The sequence below is a fragment of the Notamacropus eugenii genome, chromosome 1 (genome assembly GCF_028372415.1).
Source record: "Notamacropus eugenii isolate mMacEug1 chromosome 1, mMacEug1.pri_v2, whole genome shotgun sequence".
In the NCBI taxonomy this organism is placed as follows: Eukaryota; Metazoa; Chordata; class Mammalia; order Diprotodontia; family Macropodidae; genus Notamacropus; species Notamacropus eugenii.
In genome coordinates, this window is record NC_092872.1 from 525,234,151 (window position 1) to 525,257,144 (window position 22,994).

At 36.5% G+C, this 22,994-nt stretch overlaps 1 protein-coding gene across 13 annotated transcripts in view; it reads left to right on the top strand.

The window, feature by feature from the left end:
* The window catches only part of NCOA1 (nuclear receptor coactivator 1), a 241,668-nt gene that overhangs the window by 105,711 nt on the left and 112,963 nt on the right, over positions 1-22,994 (top strand). For 11 of the 13 annotated variants that reach the window (XR_011972410.1, XM_072633863.1, XM_072633870.1 and 8 more), the window contains 2 exons: positions 9,838-9,943; positions 17,993-18,159. Coding sequence is in view for 12 of the 13 variants with exons in the window: in XM_072633863.1 (XP_072489964.1) it covers positions 9,855-9,943; positions 17,993-18,159 (256 nt within the window). In the remaining variant the exon portion in view is untranslated. Of the gene's footprint in view, positions 1-1,997; positions 2,064-7,527; positions 7,635-9,837; positions 9,944-17,992; positions 18,160-22,994 lie in introns of those variants that run through there. The other 2 variants (XM_072633865.1, XM_072633868.1) reach the window with 2 other exon arrangements.

Here is a 22,994-nt window from a genome sequence, read left to right on the forward strand (position 1 = left end):
TCCCCACCTGACCCTCCACTTCTTAGAATCCCCAGTTTCACTTCAAAGTGCAGGTTAAATGCTACCTTATAAATGAGACCTCCAAAATATGTTGTCCACGGAAAACTTACCTTAGGAAGATAAAATTTAAAATGAAAGATTGATAAAATTGTTAGGAATCATTTGAATCCAGAAAACAGTGGTAGCACAAAGATTTCAAATGAGAAATGTTTAAAAAATAAAAGCAGTAAAGGTCTTAAGCATTTTGTATTATTTTTATCTAGATATCAGCATTTGATGCATATTACCTAATCATATAGGAATAAATTCTTTTAGTGTTTTTTTATATTACCTCTTTCCTGATCTATCCTACCCTGCTTCTCTGCTTCTAGAGAACTGTCCCTTAAAACATTTAAAAAGAGAAAAAATTAATTCAGCAAGTTTGACATTATACACACACACATACATACATACATACATACATACATACATACATACATATATATGTATATTATATCAGTGTTCCACACTGATAGTCCCCCATGTCCCACCTCTGCGAAGTGTGGAGTGTGGAAGTATCACTTTTTTGGGGCCAAGCTGACCATGGTAATTTCATAGCATTGAGTTTTGATCAGAGTGTTTTCTGGCAGTTCTTTACATTTACATTGTTGTAGTCACTGTGTTTGGCTGGTTCCATTTATTTCAATTTGCATCAGTTTGTATGTCTTCTTTTGCTTCTTGTATTTATTATAGTCGTTGTTAACACCTTAGTAATATTCCATAACATTTAAATATCACAGTTTGTTTACTATTCCTTGTTTGATGTATGTCTACTTTGTTTCTATTTCTTTGCTACCATAGAGAATGATGCTATAAATATTTGAGTGTAAATGGGAACTTTCTAATATTGATCTCTGAGACATTAAAATATATAAATGTGAAAATTGTCATTTGATCAATTAAAAGTGATTAGTAAGAAAAATTAATCAAAGGATAAAATTGAATTGTAAACTAAGATGTGAATTGGTTAAGAATAACTTGTTCAAATAAGCTTTAGAAATAAGTTAAGAAGTCAATAGGAATATATGCCAAAATGTATGACTTTTAAATCTCTGGGTATCCAGGGTTAAGTATAAAAGACTGATAACATCAAAGGAAAAATTAATAGAATTTTAAAGCAAAACAAATTGAATTAATAAAACAGATCTTTAAAGAAAATGAAATCATTTGGACATTAATTGAATTAACCAGAATGAAAAGAGAGGAAAACAAAGTTTCAAAACAAAAAAAAACTGAAAGAAGTCATAGTGAATACTGAAATAAATCATGAAAAAATATTGCAGCTTATTTTGTGTGAATAGATATGAGGATATAAAAGAAACAGATGACTTTGTTCAGTTGTTTTCAGCCCTGTCTAACTCTTCGTAACCAAATTTGGTGTTTTCTTGGCAAAGATACTGGAGTGTCTTGCCATTTGCTTGGCATAGCTGAGGCCACATTTGAACTTAGCTCTTCCTGACTTCAGGCCTGGGACTCTATCCACTGTGCCACCTACCTTACCTTTAAAATCTCACTTTGGCAAAATAAAAAGTAAATAACCTAGATTTCATGGTGATTCATGAACTTCTTTGTAAAATACTTTAATAGCTGCATTTCAGTATAATTGGTTTCCTTTATAAATTTACATGTTTTATACATCTAAATACATTTTGAGAAGGGGTCCATAAGCTTCACCAGACTGACACAGGAGATCTGACACATTAAAACTTAAGCCTTGATCTAAAAGAAAAGAACTAAAAACAAATTTTTTGTGAGAGAAAAAAGGACATAGTATTAGTAATCTGCCACATAAAAAGCCCCAGAACTCAAAGGATTCATGAATAGAAGAGGTAGGTAACAAGTATTTATTGAGTGCTTCCATGTTGTTGTTCATTTGTTTTAGTTGTGTCCAACTCTGTGTTCCCATTTGAGGTTTTCTTGTCAAAGATAATGAAGTGGTATGCCATTTCCTTCTCCAGTTCATTTTACAGATGAGCAAGCTGAAGCAAACCTGGTTAAGTGACTCGCTCAGGGTCACACAGCTAGTAAGTATCCAAGGCTTCATTTGAACTCAGGTCTTCCTCCTGGCACTCTATCCACTGCACTCTGTTGAATACTAGGGGTACAAAATACAAACAAAAAGAAGGATAATTCCTGACTTGAAGGAGTTTATATCCTAATTTGTGAAGCCTATCCATAAAAAGGAGGTAAAGGAAGTGGGGTAGGAAATTAAAGGTCCTGAGACACAATGTTGAAGTGCTGGAAGTCTGAAGCAGAGAGATAAGGGGAATGATGGTTGGCTGACATGGCTCTCCAAAATTTGTACCTGAGAAGTTATATCAGGTAATGCATTTGGTGTAAAATCAGTAATGTTGAGAATACCAAAAATGTATAAGAGTGAGGGGATATTTGTTTAACATAATAGAAAGCATATATTTGAATAGGAATAGAATAGCCATTTGAATGACAGTGCTTTGTGTTCCTTGTGTCACATATTCTGGTAGACTTAATAGGAAATGACAGTTTCTAACAAACTCTATTTTTGTTTCTTAGAAAAATAAGTATAGAGGCAGACAGTAGAGAAGACGAAGTTAAAAGCCCAGGTTGAAAGTCAAGCTAACACATTAGGATTTCGGTGCTGTTATTTTCAACAGCATGCCTCCACACTGTGTCAGACGATGTGTGTGTGTTTGTCCTTCGTTGCCAAAGAAGACCATGCCATCAGAGAAATAATGACATGACTTTCACTTGACTTTGTTTTGAATGAGGGCTGTGCAGGTCACCAATTAGGCAACTGGGGTTAAGTGACTTGCCCAAGGTCACACAGCTAGTGAGTGTCAAGTGTCTGAGGTGAGATTTGAACTCAGGTCCTCCTGAATCCTGCACTGGTGCTCTCTCCACTGCATCACCTAGCTGCCCATGTCAGAGAATAATCTTCATCTCAATTATTCAGCCTTGAGGATACTTTAGTCTTTTGAATCTGCAGCCTCATTGATATGGATACTTCCTGTTATAATACAGATATCAACTTGTTTATGCCCCTGTGTGTGACTGGTCCAGGGCCTACTGGAAGTGCTTCCAAAGGTCTCAACCAAGAATAGTTTTCCTCGTATTCTCTTTACACTGTAATACCATTGGAACACAATGGTCTGTGTGGGCCTTCCCTGAGTATACTTGGTTTACTCCAAATCTTCTTTCCACCTTCCTTTGTGTCAGTTCTTCCTCCTCATGTGGTGGATTTGGGTCTCTGCTATTAGAATCCAAATGACGTACTTGATGGTGGAGTTTGTGTTGGTTATTGTATTGAACAGAGTTCTTAAGTCTTTCAGTCTTTTTTTTTTTTTTTTAGTAATATTCTTATTGTATAAGTTGCTTTTCTTGGTTCTGTCACTTCTGCTTCAGAGTATGCATAGTTTAGTAACTTTTGAGGCACAGTTCCAAGTATGCAAAGGCTTTAGTCCAAATTGCCTTTTATTTTTTTTATAATTCCTTCTCTCTTCTTCAGTTAAATGCAAGGTATTTATAACGAACTTATACTCTAAACTACTGTTTACCAGCCATAGCACTCCTTTTGGCAAGGAAGCATATACATAGTTTCCTGGTTTTAGTAATTGATTTATAGTCGTTAAGCTCTTGGTAAATAATAGTCCGTGATGATACTTGTTGTTTTATCCACATCCTTTTTCTTTAGCCTCAGTAGCTAATAGGCCAAGTTAGAATTGCTTCACTTAAATGAATGAATAAAGCATAATAATAATATACATAAATGTTTTATTAAGCTTTTATATTTATTCTTGTTCATTTTTTTCATTTTTAACACAGTACATATCACATAAAACAATTCCAACTTTTGGTCAGGTGATACTTTTTAATGCATTTACAATATAGACCACAAACAAATTTTTTTTTTAACATTAACCAACTGAGACACACATGATAATTGTGTATACTAACTTCATAAGTCCTTGACCTAATTATCTCCACACTATAACTAAGAATTAAAGGATCCTAACTTGTTGTCGGTCTAAATTCCTAAGCCTAATAGCTTAATTTTAGACTTAACCTTGGATGTTCCCCTACCCAACAATCTATAATTTAATAGATCTGGTATTAAGCTTACAAATCTTTTGACTATAGGAAATTGCCACTAAGAGTAGGGACATTGCAGGGAAACAATATCTCCCCAACTTCATGTCAGTTCCAGGCAGGAGTAGATTGTCACTTTGCATTCAGTCAGGCTTAAAGTCTGCCAGGTGTCAGTGGGGAAATTGAGTCAGGAGAATCCTACCTCAGCCCAGGCTGAACAGCCACTTTCCCACCCTTCCCATGAGATCACCTTTTGCAGTTCATACCAGCATCTCACAGGCTTACTGGCATCATGGATTGGAGCCTCAGACCACCTTTCTTGCTATCCATACCTGGAGTTAGACTCAGAAGAACAGTCACTTAATAGTCCCATAGCATCTAAAAATAGCAAGTTCCAATAACCAGGTTTCAGATATGACTATAATTTCACATTGGCTAAGGAACATCTTTTGAGGCAAGTCTTAAGTGGCTTACATGCCTTTCTATACATATTCTAGTTCCTGATTAAATAGCAATCATAAAATCAAATTTACCATTAAAACCATAACTTTTCCATCAATGCCAAATTTTACCTGAGGTTACCTTCCTCTAGGAAATTTAGACTAAAATTCTTGTCCCCAGACTAAAGGTGTCTCTGATTTAGTCTCAATAATTAATTCAGTCAATTGTTTTAATACTCATTGCTTTTACATCACTTTGTAGCATGTCCAATTTTTCTCCCCATCTCTCCCCTCCCCGTAACCCCTAATGCCTTGCATTCTAATTATCCCTTCCCTCAATGTACCCTCCCTTTTATCACAACTCACTCTTCCCTTATCCCTGTCTTCTCTCTTTTCTTGTAGGGCAAGATAGAATTTCTATTCTATTCTATTACCTGTGTTTCTTATTTCCCGATTATATGCAATAATAATTCTCAACGTTCATTTCTAATACTTTGAATTCCAACTTCTCTCCTTCCCTTCCTCCCTACCCATCCCCACTGAGAAGGCAAGCAATTCAATACAGACTAAATATGTATTGTTTTGCAAAAGACTTCCATAATAATCATGTTTTTTATTCTTTCATTTGACCTTGTCCCTTCCCAAAAATGTTTATTTCTAGGTACTCCCTTCTCCCATTTGCCATTCCTTCTATCATTACCCTCACCCCACTTGTTGCCTCCTCCCCTCCTTTCCTGTAGTGTAAGACAGATTTTCACACCAAATTTAGTGAGCATGTTATTCTCTCCTTAAGCCATATGTGGAGAGAGTAGCTTCACTTTTCCCCTCTCCCCTTATCCCTTTTCTCCTCCATTAAACAAGATTTTTCTTACCTCTTTTATGAGTTATAGCCTGCCCCATTTCATTTCTCGCTTTCTCCTCTCAGTATTTTCCTCCCTCACCACTTAATTTTTGTTTTATTTTATTTTTTTTTGTGGATATTATCTCTTTTGATTCAACACAGCCTATATTCTCTGTCTGTATATGTGTGTGCATCTGTCTGCGCGTGTATGTATGTACAATCTCTCCACCTACCAAATACTGAGAAAAGTCTCAAGAGTTATAAATATTTTCTTTCTATGTAGGAATGTAAACAGTTCAGCTTTAAAAAGTTTTTTATGATTTCTCTTTCCTGTTTAACTTTTCATGCTTCTCTTGGTTCTTGAAAGTCAGATTTTCTCTTCAGTTCTGGTCTTTTCATCATGAATGCTTGAAAGTCCTCTATATCATTGAATGACCATTTATTCCCTTGAAGTATTATACTCAGTTTTGCTGGGTAGGTGATTCTTGGTTTTAATCCCAGTTCCTTTGACTTCTGGAATATCCTATTCCAAGCCCTTCAATCCCTTAATGTAGAAGCTGCCAGATCCTGTGTTATCCTGATTGTATTTCCACAATACTTGAATTGTTCCTTTCTAGCTGCTTGCAGTGTTTTCTCTTTGACCTGGGAACTCTGAAATTTGGCCACAATATTCCTAGGAGTTTCTCTCTTCAGGTCTCTTGCAGGAAGTGATTGGTGAATTCTTTCAATATTTATTTTGCCCTCTGGTTCCAGAATATCAGGACAGTTTTCCTTCATAATTTCATGGAAGATGATGTCTAAGCTCTTTTTTTGATCATGGCTTTCAGGTAGTCCCATAATTTTTAAACTGTCTCTCCTGGATCTATTTTCCAGGTCATTTGTTTTTCCAGTGAGATGTTTCACATTATCTTCTACTTTTTCAAATTTTTGGTTTTGTTTTTTAACTGTTTGGTTTATCTTGGTTTATCATTTCCCTGAACTCAGTTCTGTCTTTCAAAGAACTATTTTGTTTAGTGAGCTTTTGAACCTTCTCCTCCATCTGGTAATTCTGCTTTTTAAAGCCTCCTTCTCCTTTTTGGCTTTTTGGACCTCTTTTTCCAGTTGAGTTAGCCTCTTTTTAAAGGTTTTATTTTCCTCAGCATTTTTTTGGTTCTCCTTTAGAAAGCTGCTAACTTGCTTTTCAAGTTCTTCCATGGCGTGAGCCCAGTTTAAGTTCCCTTTGGAGGCCCTGGAGGCAGGGGCCTTGACTTAATGTGACAGTGGCCTTGTTCTTGTGGCCTTGTTCTTCCTCATCTGAAAGGATAGGAGGAGACACCTGTTTACCAAGAAAGTAACCTTCTATGGTCTTATTTTTTTTCCTTATTAAGCTTTTAATATATGAAAACCACTAGGGATATAGAAAGAAAGAAAAAAGACAGTCCCTTCTCTCAAGGAGCTCCCATTCTAATGGGGTAGATAAAGTATATGGAAGATTTCAGCTTCAAGTCAAATAGAAGGGTCCCATCATCCTTAACCAGCATTATCAAAACAACTGGTAGTTCCTCTTCTTTAATGTCATTTCCATTTATCAAATCAGTTTCTTTTGTTGAACTATTTGACCATGCCAAGGGCTTTGGTTACAAGAACTTTCTTTTCTGGGTCTTCAAAATATGTGGCAGTAGCACCTGCAGAAGTAGTTACATGTTGGGGATGGAAGCTCAATTCCAGGTGGACAGTCTCGGGCGGGTAAAGGTGGGAACTTCTAAATCTTAGAGTTCTCACGAGACCCCCCAGGAAACGACTGGGAATCGAGGTGAACCGAGCTATCTCGTATATTTCCGCCTCTTCCCGTGAGAAACGTGATGGGAGAGAGCTCTCCCCGCCCTCGAGATTGTCCCGGATCTGGGCACACTATTGTTATCTAACAGCACGGTATTCAGATGCAAACTATGCTGCTGGAGGGTTTAAGTAGGATCAGGAAAGCCTGAAAGCTCTCTTGGGCCGAGGGGCGCGGAGCGGACAGGACAACAAGGCTCTGATTTTCCTCTCTCTTCTCTCCCCTCCCCCTCTCTCCCCACTTATACTTCTACTTCCAATCTCTTATTGTAAGATCTTTGCCGCCTTGGGAGATTCTTCGCTCCCACCTAAGGAAGAATTCCCCTGCACTTGTAACTAGATCCTGAAATAAAGCTCAACCCTTGCTCGACTCTGGAACGTCCTTTCTCTCATACGAGCATCCGGTTTGGCCAACCAAAGACCTCGGGATAGAGGTAAGAAGACTCGGGTAGCCCTCAGGCCTCTAGGCCTGGCAGTTACCAGACTGCTTCTCCATAGGGATTACTTCCCAAGATGATGTCTGAGGGTATGGTGGAAAAACATTGCTAATCCCAGGGATGTTTGGTTCAGGGTTCTGGGCTGTCCCCATCAGGTTTTGAAGGGAGGATAGTGGCCAAGGTGGTGTTGGTCATTTGACTTACCTGACTATATACTGTCTCTTATCTCTCCGTCCAGTGTGTCTTGCTGCTTCAGCTAGTCTGACTCGCCTGTTTTGTATTACATTGGTTGGTTGACAGTGATGGCTGGTACTTATTCTACAGGAATCACTCCCTTGGATGATCATTGTGAGAGCTGGCCTAGAAGCAGGAGCAGTGTTATGGGGGGCACTGTCACTTCCTGGGCTCTTCTGCCTATTTGCCTGTTGGTGGCAGTTGGGGCGCAGTTGTTGCTATTGGTGAAGAAGAAGGTAGTCCCCTTTCCACAGTGATTTAGTGATAGCTGAGGAGACTGAGCTCAAAGCAGGTCTGTTGCTTTGGGGGATATGGCTATCCCTAAGGCTCTTCAATTCAGAGTCTTGGACCAGCTCCATTAAAAGCTGAGGGGAGTTGGTCATCAAGATGACCGTGTTTTGCCTTCCCTGACAAATGCTGCCATCTGTTTCTGCCTTAGTGTGCCTTGCTCCTTTGGCTGCATCTAATTGCATGCTATATCTTATTTTTATTCTTTCTTCTAAGTTGGTATTGATTTTGTTTGATCTTTTATATAACAGGTCAGTCCTGACTATGCACAGAAAAATGGTTTGAAAATTACCTCCATATATATATATATATATATATATATATATGAAATCATAATTTATTTTCTTTTAAAATATAATCAATTTTATTTTTATGATGTTATTTGATGCTTATTATATATAACACATCTCTACTCTCTTTGCCTCTTGTTTTTTATTCTTGAATTTTCCATTAGTTTTATTGCTCTCTTATCACCCACTGTACATGAAAGAATATTAAAATATATGTTAATTTAACTTGGAGGATAGTCATATCAAGTTCTTTGAATTTCTCTATATGATCAATCCCTATAACATATGTTATTTTATAAACGAGTTATTTTCAAAACCATCTTCTTTCTTATCTTATAGTGCTTATCTTCAACATTATAGTACAAGATTACTAAGTGTCCCAAGAAATTATGCTTTTATTGCCCTCAAACATGTGATAAAACCAACAACATAAATTTCTCTGTGCCTCTCCAAAGAGAACCTTTGAAACATTTTTTTCCATATTTCTGGAACTTTTGTTTTATATTCTCCTTTAATTTATAACAAGATTGACATGATTCAGGGCCTCCGGGAGTTTTTCCATCTTGAGTCACTGGACAGTGATCTTTTGCAGTTCTATTAATTCCAGCAGTTCTATTAATGTTTATAGAAAGTCTATTAACTCTATTTTTCTAAGCAGTATCTGCCTCTTTTCCCCACTATTATGCCACTGTCGTGAAAGCAGACATGTATATTGGGGATAGGTGTACTGTTCCAAGGGCCCCGTATTTTTCTTTCATAGGTTGTCATGATCAAATAAGCCATCATCAGGTGGTGAGTCTATTAGTGGTGAACTCCTCCATGTTTAATTATGTTGGTCCTTGGAAAGCAGACAGAATTTTTTGTTAGAACCATACCGGAAGCCTTTTTAGGACAATATGACCTGCCAAATCTTGTGTTCTCTTTGAAGAATTCAAGGTCAACATTGTGCCACACTGAGACATTGGATTAAGTTCTTTGTTCAGGTTCCATTGTGTAGTGTTGGGTTTTTTTTCTTTATGTTCAGGCATTGTGATGATTATTTCATAATATGCATTGATTTTTAAAAATTATTTTATTTTTAATACTGTAACATTGTGGTTTAATTTTAAATACAGGTATTAATTTCCCTATTTGACAGATGGAGAAGGAAAGACATAAGTTAATTGACTTGTCATGTTATCTAGTGGCAGAGCCATGATTTGAACCTAGGAGTCCAAATTTCAGTGTTCTTTGTAGCATATTATAATACTTTTTATTGCAACTGTAGTCTATTTAGTGAGTAGCAAATATTTTTGATAGACTTTAGTTACTTTTACCTAGCAATTTTGCATTATTTGGTTAGCATTTTCTACCAGTATATTTATTATTTTCTTTTGTGTTGTTGTTAGGTGTGAAATAGCTCAACATGAGTGGCCTCGGAGACAGTTCGACAGACCCTTCTAACCCAGATTCTCACAAGAGAAAAGGATCACCATGTGACACACTGGCATCAAGGTAAGAACATTTAGATTTTATTGTGATGTTATTTTTGTATTGTCTACATTTCCCAATGAATCCCCCACCTCCCAGACAACCATTCCTTATAATAAAAAAGATAAACGAGGGGAAAAAAACCCAGCTCAGCAATGCTAATGAACACACTGAAAAAGTCTGACAATATGTGTAGTACTTCTTATCTAGAGTAGCCTCACTTTTGTATAGTACATTCTACTTAATGCATTTTTTGGATTGTCTGTTTTATCATTTTTATTACTGTTTTGTTTTATTTGCTATAAATGAGCTGATTTCCCAAGCATAGTTATTAATCATTATTGTTCACACATGGTAGAGTAGAAAATATATTGAACTTTGGGGTCAGAAGAGATATGTGTTCAGATCTTGATTCTAAGACTTAATGGCCATTGGAATGTAACTTTAACTCTCAGGCTCCGTTTTCTTCTCTGTAAAACAGGAGCAATAATACAGGAATTACCCACTTATTCTATAGTGTTGTGAGAATCAAAAGGAATAATGCTTGTAAAGCACTTTATAAACTTTAATCTGCTGTTCAAATGTCAGTTCTTTTATTGCTCTGTGTTTGGCTTTTGTTTGCTAATGAAGTAGAAAGTGGAATTTTATATTCTGTATTATTAGTAGAGGATTTGGTAGTGACATTTGGAAGGGGAGACAAGTCTGATTGAGAGATGTGTGGGGAATGAGGAATCATGAAATCTCAAAGTAATAAGAATTTCAGGCCTTACGTAGTTTAATTTTCTGCCAACCCAGGGAACCTGTCTTATAATATTTCATTTTCCACAGATGGTTATCTAGCTACCATATAGAAATTTTTGGTGATAAACAAAACTGTATCTCAGGAGATGGCCCATTTGTTTTTAGATAAACTCTATTGATTCTTTGTTATTTGAGCATATCATTTTTCTTACATAGAGCCCAATTCTGCCTATTTAACTTCCATCTCTCCTAGCACTGTCTCAAAAGTTACACGGAATAAACTTTCTTTAGAATATATAATGCTTTTAATACTTAAAGATTATTACCATACTTCCCCTCTTCTCTATTTTCTTTAAACATTCCACATGTGGAATGTTTTCCAAATCCTTCCTCCTTCTTTGGATAATATCTAGTTTGTCATTACACTCCTTAATGTGTGGTAACCAGAACTGAATATGATATTCTAGATGTATTTTTAAATACAATGAGATTTATTAACTTCCTTTGGTTCAGGCAGAATGCTTCACTTAGTGTAGCTTAAGATCACATTATATTTTTAATTTTAATATCAAACTAAGATCCAAGGAGTGCCATTATAGAGTAGCCTGCTAATTAATGTATTGCTTTCTGTGTATATAATTATGCCTAGAATAAGCTAGTAAAATAATGACAATAATGGCTAACATATAGTGCTTTAAGATAGGCAAAGTGCTTTACAAATATTATCATGACAACACCCCTTGGAAGTATATGGTATTAGTATCTCCATATACAGATGAGAAAACTGAAGGAGACAGACAGGTTAAATGACTTGCCAGGGTCATACAACTAATGAGTGTCTACAGTTGGATTTGAAGTTAGGCTTTCCTGATTCCAGGGCTAGGACTCTACACTGTATCACTTAGTTGACTTGAGCTTAGGCTTGAAGATAACTAAGTATTCTTTGAGGTAACAGTGAGAAGAGAGTGAATTCTAGGCATTAGGGACAGCCACTTTGGTTTGTACAGTTTGTAAAGGAAAGTAACGTGCACCCTTCATGCCTTGCTCTTCCATTTTCTCCATTAATGAATGAATAAGCATTTATTAAGTTTGAATTTTGTTCCAAGTGATGTAGACATGGATACAAAAACAATGGTAGCCTCTGCTGTTTTTTTTAAAATTGATTTCTTTGTTTTCAGTTTTCTACAATCACTTCCATAAGCTTTAGATTTTCTTCTCCTTCTTCCTCCCTCCATCCGTCCCCAAGACAGCATGCAATCTTATATGGTTTCTATACATACATTCTTAATAAGCACATTTTCACATTAGTCATTTTGCACAAAGGAATTAAAATGAATGGGGAAAACCATGAGAAAAAACAAACCAAAACGTAACACAAGAGAAAATGTTCGATTCTTTCTCTGGATGTGGATGACATTTTGCCTCAAGAGTCCTTTGGGAATGTTTTAGGTCCTTGCATTGCTGTGAATGGCTAAGTCTACCGGAAAAGTTCCTCGCATACTGTGGCTGTTACTATGTACAACATTCTCCTGGCTTGGCTCATTTCACTCAGTATCAGTTCATATAAGTCCTTCCAGGCCTCTCTGAAGTCTTCCTGTTCATCATTTCTTATAACACAATAGTATTCCATTACATTCATATATCACAACTTGTTCAGCCATTCCCCAATTGATGGGCATCCCCTCAATTTCCAGTTCTTTGCCACCACAAAGAGAACTGCTATAAATATTTTTGTACATGTGGGACTCTTTCCCATTTTCATGATCTCTTTGGAATACAGTCCTAGAAGTGATATTTTTGGGTCAAAGGATATGCACATTTTTGTGGCCCTTTGGGCATAGTTCCAAATTGCTCTCCAGAATGGCTGAATCAGCTCCCAGTTCCACCAACAATGAATTAGTGTTCCAGCTCTCTCACATCTTCTCAAACATTTATCATCTTCCTGTTGTGTCATGTTTACCAATCTGATAGGTGTGATGTCATACCTCAGAGTTGCTTTGATTTGCATTTCTCTAATCAGTAGTGACTTAGAGCATTTTTTCACATGACTATAGATAGCTTTAATTTCTTCCTCTGAAAACTGCCAGTTCATATCCTTTGACCATTTATCAGTTGGGGAATGACTTATATTCTTGTAAATTTGACTCAATTGTCTATATATTTTAGAGATGAGACCTTTATCACAGATACTAGTGGCAAAAATTCTTTTCCGAGTTTTCTGCTTCCCTCCTAATCTTGGTTGCATTGGGTTTGTTAGTGCAAAAACTTTTCAATTTAATGTAATCTAAATTATCCATTTTGCACTTTATAATGTTCTATATCTCTTGTTTAGTCATAAATTTCTCCATAAAAGTAATTCTCTCTACTCTTAAGGAGCCTATATTGTAATTGAGGGAGATAACATGCGTAAGACAGGGGTGGCCATCAAGGGACATATTGGCCCATACATGAATGGTGAGTGGAGCCATAGGCTGAAAGTTAGATGACCAGGAAGTAGGTGTGAAATAAAGCATGACTAGGATCAGCCTGAAATAGTGGGGAATCTCTTCTCTTTAAACTCCAATTACATCTTTCTACTAGCTCCTTTCCTATAAATATGTCCCTCTCATCTTTAAAAAACTCCTCACTACCCTACTTTCTTCTCAGTTGTAGTTCTATCTCTCTCTTCCCCTTCTTAACCCAACTAGAAAAAGCTGTCTCTACTCTCCCTCCACTTCTTTCTTCTTTCTCATTTACTAATTATTCCTTTGTAGTCTGGTTTCCAGTCTTGACTTTCTTCTCTTTTTATACTTTCAGTAGCTTATCAGCCCCTATCTGTGAGTTTGCGCATGTGCATGTGTGCCCGTACACACACACAGTTGCATTCTGTGAAAATATCAGTATATAAAAAATAGAATGCATTATCTTTCTCACTTCACCTTCCTTTAAATTATTCAGGTTCATAAACAGGGTATGATTCCAAACTCCTCAGATTTCCTTAGCCTACATAATCCAGTTATTTACAACCTTTTCATTCTCTCTCCCTTTCACTCTCTCTCCTTCTCCCCACCACCTAGGTAAATACCACATCATCTCTTGACTATCTAGATAACTTTCTAATTGGTTTCCTTGTCTCAAATCTGTTTTCACTCTAATCCATGGGTACTAATTAACCAGATCACTCCTACTTAAACTTCAGTGGCTTTCTATTATCTCTAAAATCAAATTTGCATTGAAGTCCCCTCTGACCTCAGCTTGCCAGTCCTGCTAGATAAGCAAAGTGGACATAGGAAAGTAAATGCAGAATGTTTGGAGTATTTTTACTGGCAATGTTGGCTGTCTCATCTCTCATTACCATATTCCCATTTCTTACTCTTTCTGTTGTCCTCTCAGGAAATTTTAAGGGCTGAACAAACTCACCTGTAATGTTAACCTCATTTTATTTTGCTATCTTTTTCTTTATATATTTTAGTTTTTATTTTCTGTTCAGTTCACTAAGTTTTTGAGTGCTTATTTGAACAGCACTTTCCAAATGTTATATGAGATAAAATATAAATGTAATATATGATTCCTGTTTTCAAGGGGTTTACATTTTAGTTAGACAAGAAAACATACATGAAAAGTTTTCCAACTTAGGGTGAAAACCAGGGAGCATTGATAATAGTGGGTACTAACAAGTGGAGATGTCATTGTGGACTGGAATATTAAATCAGCAGAAAGGAATAGTGCCTAGAGCCTTGGATGTATAGTCTAGAAACCTGAGTTTGCTTGTGAATTTGCTTGAGTTTAAATCTTGCCTTGGGCCCTTACTGGTTGTATAACCTTGGACAATTCACTTAACCTCTTAGATTCTCATTTCTTTATCTGTAAAATGAGGGCTTCAGACCATTGAGCCTTTCAGGTCTGTTGCAAGTCTAGTTCTCTGATTCTGTGGAGGTAGCATGTGAACTGGACTTCCACAGATTGAATAGATTTTAAGTGGAGGACAAAGGGACAGGAAAGGAAGAGGGAATGAACATGATCTATCCAAGGAACAGTGCTTTAATAGCCTTATTAGAGGGTATTGGGGAATAGAAGATAGGTAGGACAGGGTCATTTTATATTGGGCAGTGGAAGACAGACTTGAAACACTTTATTTCTGTGCTGGAGGCCCTAACAAACTACCAAAGTTTTTTGGATTGGGGAGCAACATGACAAAATCAGTTTTAATAAATAATTTGTCTGGCAGTATGCACAGTGGATTGAGGGGGAAAGAGGAAACAAAAGTGAGTTGGATTCTTATGCTATTCTAGACATAATATAATGTGGGCTTAAATTCAAGCTATGATAATAATAGAAATGAAAAAGAGCAAGCAAATATAAGAAATGACAGGATTTGGTGATTGAGGGATTAAGAGGAAGGAGTTAATCTGTTAGATTGGAAAAATAGAGTTGTTGTTTACATATATTATATAAGTGCGGAAAGGACAGTGATAGTGCTGGGTCTGGAGTCAGGAGGACCTGAGTTCAAATATGACCTCAAGACATAACTAGCTGGGTGACCCTGGACAAGTCACCTAATCCTGTTTGCCTCATTTTCCTCATCTGTACAAAATGAGCTCAAGAAGGAAAAGACAAATTACTCTGGTATCTTTGTAAAGACAATCCCAAATGGGGCCACATGACTGAAGTGACTGAACAACACACAACAACACTCTTGTGTTTGAAACAAAATAAGAAAACTACTCAACTACAAAAGAAGTTTGAAAATTTTAATTTACTTGAATACAGCAAGCATTTTTATAGGCCTATTACATACTATATCCCTAGGTACTAGGGATGCAAAAATAAAATGAAAAACTGTTCCTACTCTTTATTCTGCTGATGTAAGATGCAATATGGCTTGTAAGTAGTTAAATAAAACCTATATTTTAATGACAATGCAATCTGGAAGTAGTTACATTGGTTGGAACATCGAATGTTTGAAGGAGTGAATAATGTAAATAGGAGGGGTAAATTGGAACCATAATGTAAAGGGCTTTGGGAATGCCATCTCTCAGAACAATCTATAAAAGCATCCTGTGAAATTTAAAAATTTAAAGAGAATGAAAAAAATTACTTGAAACTATAGACAACTACAGCAAAACAGCAGGGATGTAAACTCATAAAAATATTAATATTCTTATAGTTCACCAGTAAAAATTAAGAGTGCTAGAATGCCATTTAAAAAGGGAAAAGTATGAAATAAGTAGTAATTAAGCTATCAAGATGCACATACAAGACTTTTATAAATATAATTGTAAAATTACTTTTGCACAAATAAGGGATCATAATTAGAGGATGATTCAACTTTCTTAGCTTTAATTAACCATAGGAAAGTAAAAATACTTCCTTAATGGATATATGCATCTGCTTTCATACATCAGTACATAATTGTCATATGTTACAGCATTAGAGGAAATAACTAGGTTCATGTAGACAAAGAAAAGCTCAAAAATATGATGGGAAAGAATGTATGAAAACAAAAGGAGGAAAATACTTGCTCTTCCACTTTAAATTATACTATTCATTAGTTATTAAAACTTTCTGGTCATATATTAGAAAAAAGGTCACTAAGATAGGTTAGACAGTATCAAATTAGAACCAGTGTCATTCGTTATTGTAAGATCACAAAATATTGGCAAAAGTTTTCAAAGAAAGTTATTAGAAAAATTGAATTGGTGATTAGAAAATGGGAGCTTAATAGCATCTCAGCTCATACTCCACAATAAATCCTAAATGGATCAGTAATCTAAATATATTTTAAAACTTTTTAAACCATTTCTTCCATTTAAAGTGAACATTCTTGAATTTTTTTTCTTGGAGCTACTTGGTTATTTCAGTAAATTAAGTTGTTGTTGCTGTTTGTCCTTCTTTCCTGAAGAGAGGATTATGATATTAGGGAAGTGACATCATGACATGCAAGTGAATTGGATTTAAGGGAGAAAGGGTTGTGCAAAGTTACCAACCTTGCTTTCTCCTCCAGAGCCAAAAGAAGAATGATTAATGATCATTATTAGATACAGCTTAGCTGTTTGCAGTGTTCTTCCATTTTTTCAGTATTACAGAATCATGAAGCTGAAAGGGATCTTTTGTGATTGTTGTTCAGTTCTGTCTGGTTTTCTTGGCTAAGATACTGGAGTGATTTGTCATTTCCTTCTTCAGGGGATTAAGACAAATAGGTTAAGTGACTTAACCATGGTCACATTGCTAGTAATTCTCTAAGGTCACATTCAGATTCAGGTCTGACTCCAGGAGTGGTGCAGTGAGCCACCTAGCTGCCTTAAAGGGATCTTGGAGATTGTCTAATCGAACCCTCTCATTTTCAGGATAAGGAAATAATTGCTGAGTAAAGTTGTGTCTGACCAAGGTCACATGGGTAATAAAGTTTTATTTATTATATTTCTGAGTATCTGTGGGCAGAAGGCTATAATTTTGGTTTTGGAAAAAAAACTTATAACTTACTGATTTCTGCTGTCTAAATCTAGTTTTATGGGGAAGGGGGTCAGTAAGGCAAGGCCTTTAAATACTGCATTTTCTTTCTTTGTGAGAAGGACCTCCTAGAGTGTGTGTGTGTGTGTGTGTGTGTGTGTGTGTGTGTGTGTACACGCGCGCGCACGTGTGCAGGGCTTTCTGATAGTGTTAATCAAATTTCTACTTTTATTATTTATTATAGAGGAAATAAGCATTTATATAGTACCTACTATTTACCAGGAGCTCGGCTGAGTGCTTTGCAAATATTATTTCATTTGATCCTCACAACAGTTCTGCAAATTAGGTGTAGTTAATATTCCCTTTTACAGTTGAGGAAACTGAGTCAAACAAAGGTTAAGTGACTTTCCCAGTGTCACATAGTTAGTAAGTTTATGAGGCCAAAATTGAACTCAGGTCTTTCTGATTTGAGGCTGCCCTGCACTGTCTGTTGCACCCCTTACCTGTTCATTAGGTTTCCCTTGCCTTAATAAAACCAAATTTGTGGTAAGTCCAAATATAAAGCAGACAGAATAAGAAGTTATATTGACATTATAAAAGTATTCTACACAATCAAAGGATTGCCTGTTAGGTCCCTTTTATTTCAATATATGCACATATTTTTGGGAACACTTCACTTGCTCAATGAAAATAAAGTTGTATTTTATTTTATTTGGTTTTGGCCTTATGGTTCCTATTGCAGTACCTGAATTTTAAATAGATTCACATTGGTTTCTTAATCTGCCTTTGAGTTCTGTAAAGAATTAAGGGTCTCTACATACAGATTTGTTTATTACATGCCACACTGTGGAAAAATAGAAGGTAGCAATGAAGTTACAATAATTAGATTTTCTATTTCAACAGCACTGAAAAGAGACGCAGGGAACAAGAAAATAAATATTTAGAAGAACTGGCTGAGTTATTGTCTGCGAACATTGGTGACATTGATAGCCTGAGTGTAAAACCAGACAAATGCAAGATATTAAAGAAAACAGTCGATCAGATTCAGCAAATGAAAAGAATGGAACAAGGTAAACTATTGTTATATTCAAAATACTTTTTAAAAAACTCTGAACTTATACCCTAAATAAAATTAGCATTTCCATATACATTGTAGAACAGTAGATTATACATAAAACTGGGAATCTTTATTATTTAGTGCTTGCTGTACTTTTTAAGTATATAACAATCAGTATGTAACTTTGAAAGCTATCTTGCTTGTCTGTGATTCATTCTATTTGCATTTTCATTTTTTGGAACCTTATCCTTAGTCTTTCTCTTCTCTCCCATCCCCCTTTTTTCCCCAGTTCAAAAGAAAAGCAAAACCATTATACATCATCAAGTAAAATAAATTTCCACATTGGTCATGCTTGAGTCTTGTCTGTCAGGAGATGGGTAGCATGATTCATCATTGCTCCTCTGCAACTGTGGATGGTTATTACATTGATAAAAAATTGTTAAATCTTTCAAAACTAGTTTTCTTTACATTGTTTTTGTTTATAAATCATTTAAATTGTTTCCTGGTTCTAATCATTTCCCTCCGTCAGTTCATATAGATCTATCCAGATTTCTTTGAAATGATACCTTTCATTGTTTCTTATGGTTCAATATATTTTATTACATCAATATATTATAATTTGTTTCACCATTCCCCTATGGATGGTTACACTTACGTTCCAGTTCTTATAATAATTTTTGTGCATATGAGTCCTTTCCCTTTTTTTCTTTGATCTCTGGTGAAAGTGATATTCACTGGATCAAAAGATATTTATGCACAGTTTAGTTAATTTGAGGGCAAATATTGCTTTTTTTTTTTTTTACAGGTATACTATAAAATAATCTGTTTTTATTCTAGAATTATTTCATTTAGATAGGAATCTCTAACTACAAAAAAATTCTGGTATTTTACAATCAACACTTTCAAGAACATTTTATTCTAAAGTGTGATTTATTTGTTAAAGTGCAATTTATTCAATATTGCTTTTGATATGTGATGACTTCATTATTCTGATAGTGACTGTGCATCATTTATTGGGGAACAAAAGCTTGATCTGAAAGCAGTCTGTAGATTGACTTCATATGAAAGTGCAAAGTTATAGTTACAAAAGGCTATCATCAAACTTTCACTGAGTTTTTTAAACGCATAAAATACTTAGGCTAAGGGGAGTTGATATCAGAGGTTTTGTAGAAGTGCTTTTACTCTTCAGGGAATGCCTTCCTGATCTAGTATAGCCAATGCTATGATTATTGAGAGGTGACATGGATTTCATTGTGTCCTTGTTTTAACTTTAGAAATCATATTCTTTTAATCTCTTGATATTAGTAAAGTTGTTTGTGTTGCATTTTGTTCAATAAACAAGTGCCTGTTTATATTTTAACTCCTCAACTGGAATCTCTAGACTGGCCTATATTAATCTTGACCCAGGATATTTATTGTTTTATTTGGGGGAAGTGGGGAAATATGTTTTTATTTCATCAAATATTTCTCAATCAAATGTAAAAATTTTTTTAAAAACCCTAATATTCATTGTTTTGAATTTTGATTTCCAAATTCTCTTCCTTAACCTTTAAGCAGCAATATATCACACATGTGAAGTTATGTAAAACATATTTTCATGTTAACCATGTTACAAAAGAAAACAGTTCTCCCCCCTCTCCAAAAAAACACCATCAACAAAAATAAAGAATATTTTTAAAAACACATTTCGTTCTGCATTCAGAGTTCATCTCTTCTCTCCCTGGAGATCAATGGCGTATTTCATCATGCATCCTTTGAAATTGTCTTAGATTATTGTCTTGATCAGAGTAGCTAAGTCTTTCAGAGTTGATCATCCTTAAATATAAAAATTTGTATAATGTTCTCATGGTTCTGCTCACTTCACTTTACATAAACTCATCTAAACCTTCACAAGCTTTTTTTGAAACTATCCTGCTCATCATTTCTTAAAACATTTCCGCAATTGGTGGATATCCTCTTAATTTCCAATTTTTTGCTATTATAACCTTTTTGTACAAATAGGTTCTTTTCCCTTTTCTTTGATCTCTTTGGATACAGACCTAGTTGTGACCCTTTGGACCTAGTTCTAAATTGTTTGCCAGGGCGGAGCCAAGATGGCGGAGGAGAAAGACACACAGCCCATAAAATATCTGTAAAGAAGACCTCCCAACAAATTCTGAGCAGCAGAAGCCACAGAACAATGGAGCAGACGAGATTTCTGTTCCAGAGAGCCCAGAAAACCTCTCGCAAAAGGTCCTTCGGGCTGCAGACCCGTAGCAGGGCCCAACTCTGCCTTGGCCACACAGCACCAAGAGGAGCAGATCCGAGCAGGCTTCAGGGATGGAATCTCCAGCAGCCCCGCGGGTCCCTCCACCTGTGGGCCCCAAAGGTTGGTGAGAGGGTCTTCTCGGCTCACCGAGAGGGGAGTGGGGGTGCCCCCATAACTCAGGCCCCCTCAGGAGGCAGCAGCAGAGGCGGGAGCAGACCAGGGCTCCCCAAGCAGGCAGGCACCTGGATCCATTGTTGAAGGTCTCTGCATAAACCCCCTGAGGGAACTGAGCCCATGAGGCAGCCTTGCCCCCACCTGAGCACCTGAACTTGATCTCACACTGAATAGCAGCCCCTCCCCCGCCCAAAGCCCTGAGGCTGGGAAGCAGCATTTGAATCTCAGACCCCAAGTGCTAGCTGGGCGGATCTGGAGGCAAAGTGGGTGTGAAGAGAATATTCAGAAGTCAAGTCACTGGCTGGGAAAATGCCCAGAAAAGGGAAAAAAAATAAGACTATAGAAGGTTACTTTCTTAGTGAACAGGTATTTCCTCCCTTCCTTTTGGAGGAGGAAGAACAATGCTTACCATCAGGGAAAGACACAGAAGTCAAGGCTTCTGTATCCTAGCCCACTCAATGGGCTCAGGACATGGAAGAGCTCAAAAAGGATTTTGAAAATCAAGTTAGAGAAGTGGAGGAAAAACTGCGAAGAGAAATGAGAGACATGCGAGTAAAGCATGAAAAACAAGTAAACACCCTGCTAAAGGAGACCCAAAAAAATGCTGAAGAAAATAACACCTTGAAAAATAGGCTAACTCAGTTGACATAAGAGGTTCAAAAAGCCAATGAGGAGAAGAATGCTTTCAAAAGCAGAATTAGCCAAATGGAAAAGGAGGTTCAAAAGTTCACTGAAGAAAATAGTTCTTTCAAAATTAGAATGGAACAGATGGAGGCTAATGACTTTATGAGAAACCAAGGAATCACAAAACAAAACCAAAAGAATGAAAAAATGGAAGATAATGTGAAATATCTCATTGCAAAAACAACTGACCTGGAAAACAGATCCAGGAGAGACAATTTAAAAATTATGGGACTACCTGAAAGCCATGATCAAAAAAAGAGCCTAGACATCATCTTTCATGAAATTATCAAGGAAAACTGCCCTGAGATTCTAGAACCAGAGGGCAAAATAAGTATTCAAGGAATCCACAGATTACCACCTGAAAGAGATCCAAAAAGAGAAACTCCTAGGAACACTGTGGCCAAATTCCAGAGTTCCCTGGTCAAGGAGAAAATATTGCAAGCAGCTAGAAAGAAACAATTCAAGTATTGTGGAAATACAATCAGGATAACACAAGATCTAGCAGCTTCTACATTAAGGGATCGAAGGGCATGGAATAGGATATTCCAGAAGTCAAAGGAACTAGGACTAAAACCAAGAATCACCTACCCAGCAAAACTGAGTATAATACTTCAGGGGAAAAATTGGTCTTTCAATGAAATAGAGGACTTTCAAGCATTCTTGATGAAAAGACCAGAGCTGAAAAGAAAATTTGATTTTCAAACACAAGAATGAAGAGAAGCATGAAAAGGTAAACAGCAAAGAGAAGTCATAAGGGACTTTGCTAAAGTTGAACTGTTTACATTCCTACATGGAAAGACAATATTTGTAACTCTTGAAACTTCAGTATCTGGGTACTGGGTGGGATTACACATATGCACACACACATAGATCCAGAGTGCACAGAGTGAATTGAAAAGGATGGGATCATATCTTAAAAAAAAAATGAAATCAAGCAGTGAGAGAGAAATATATTGGGAGGAGAAAGGGAGAAATGGAATGGGGCAAATTATCTCTCATAAAAGAGGCAAGCAAAAGACTTATTAGTGGAGGGATAAAGAGGAGAGGTGAGAGAAAAACATGAAGTTTACTCTCATCACATTCCACTAAAGGAAGGAATAAAATGCACATTCATTTTGGTATGAAAACCTAATCTTACAGTACAGGAAAGTGAGGGTGAAAAGGATAAGCAGAGTGGGGGGGATGATGGAAGGGAGGGCAATGGGAGGAGGGAGCAATTTGAAGTCAACACTCTTGGGGAGGGACAGGATCAAAAGAGAGAATAGAAGTAATGGGGGGCAGGATAGGATGGAGGGAAACATAGTCAGTCTTACACAACACGGCTGTTATGGAAGTCATTTGCAAAACTACACAGATATGGCCTGTATTGAATTGTTTGCCTTCCAAAGGGAATGGGTGAGGAGGGAGGGATGAAGAGAAGTTGGAACTCAAAAGTTTTAGGAACAACTGTCGAGTACTGTTCTTGCTACTAGGAAATAAGAAATACAGGTAAAGGGTTATAGAAAGTTATCTGGCCCTACAGGACAAAAGAGAAGATGGGGACAAGGGAAGGGAGGGATGATAGAAGAGAGGGCAGATTGGTTATAGGGGCAATTAGAATGCTTGGTGTTTTGGGGTGGGGGGAGGGGACAAAAGGGGAGAAAATTTGGAACCCAAAATTTTGTGAAAATAAATGTTAAATAAATGAATAAATGAATGAATGAAAGGAGGAAAAAAAGCACCAAAAATAAATAAATAAATAA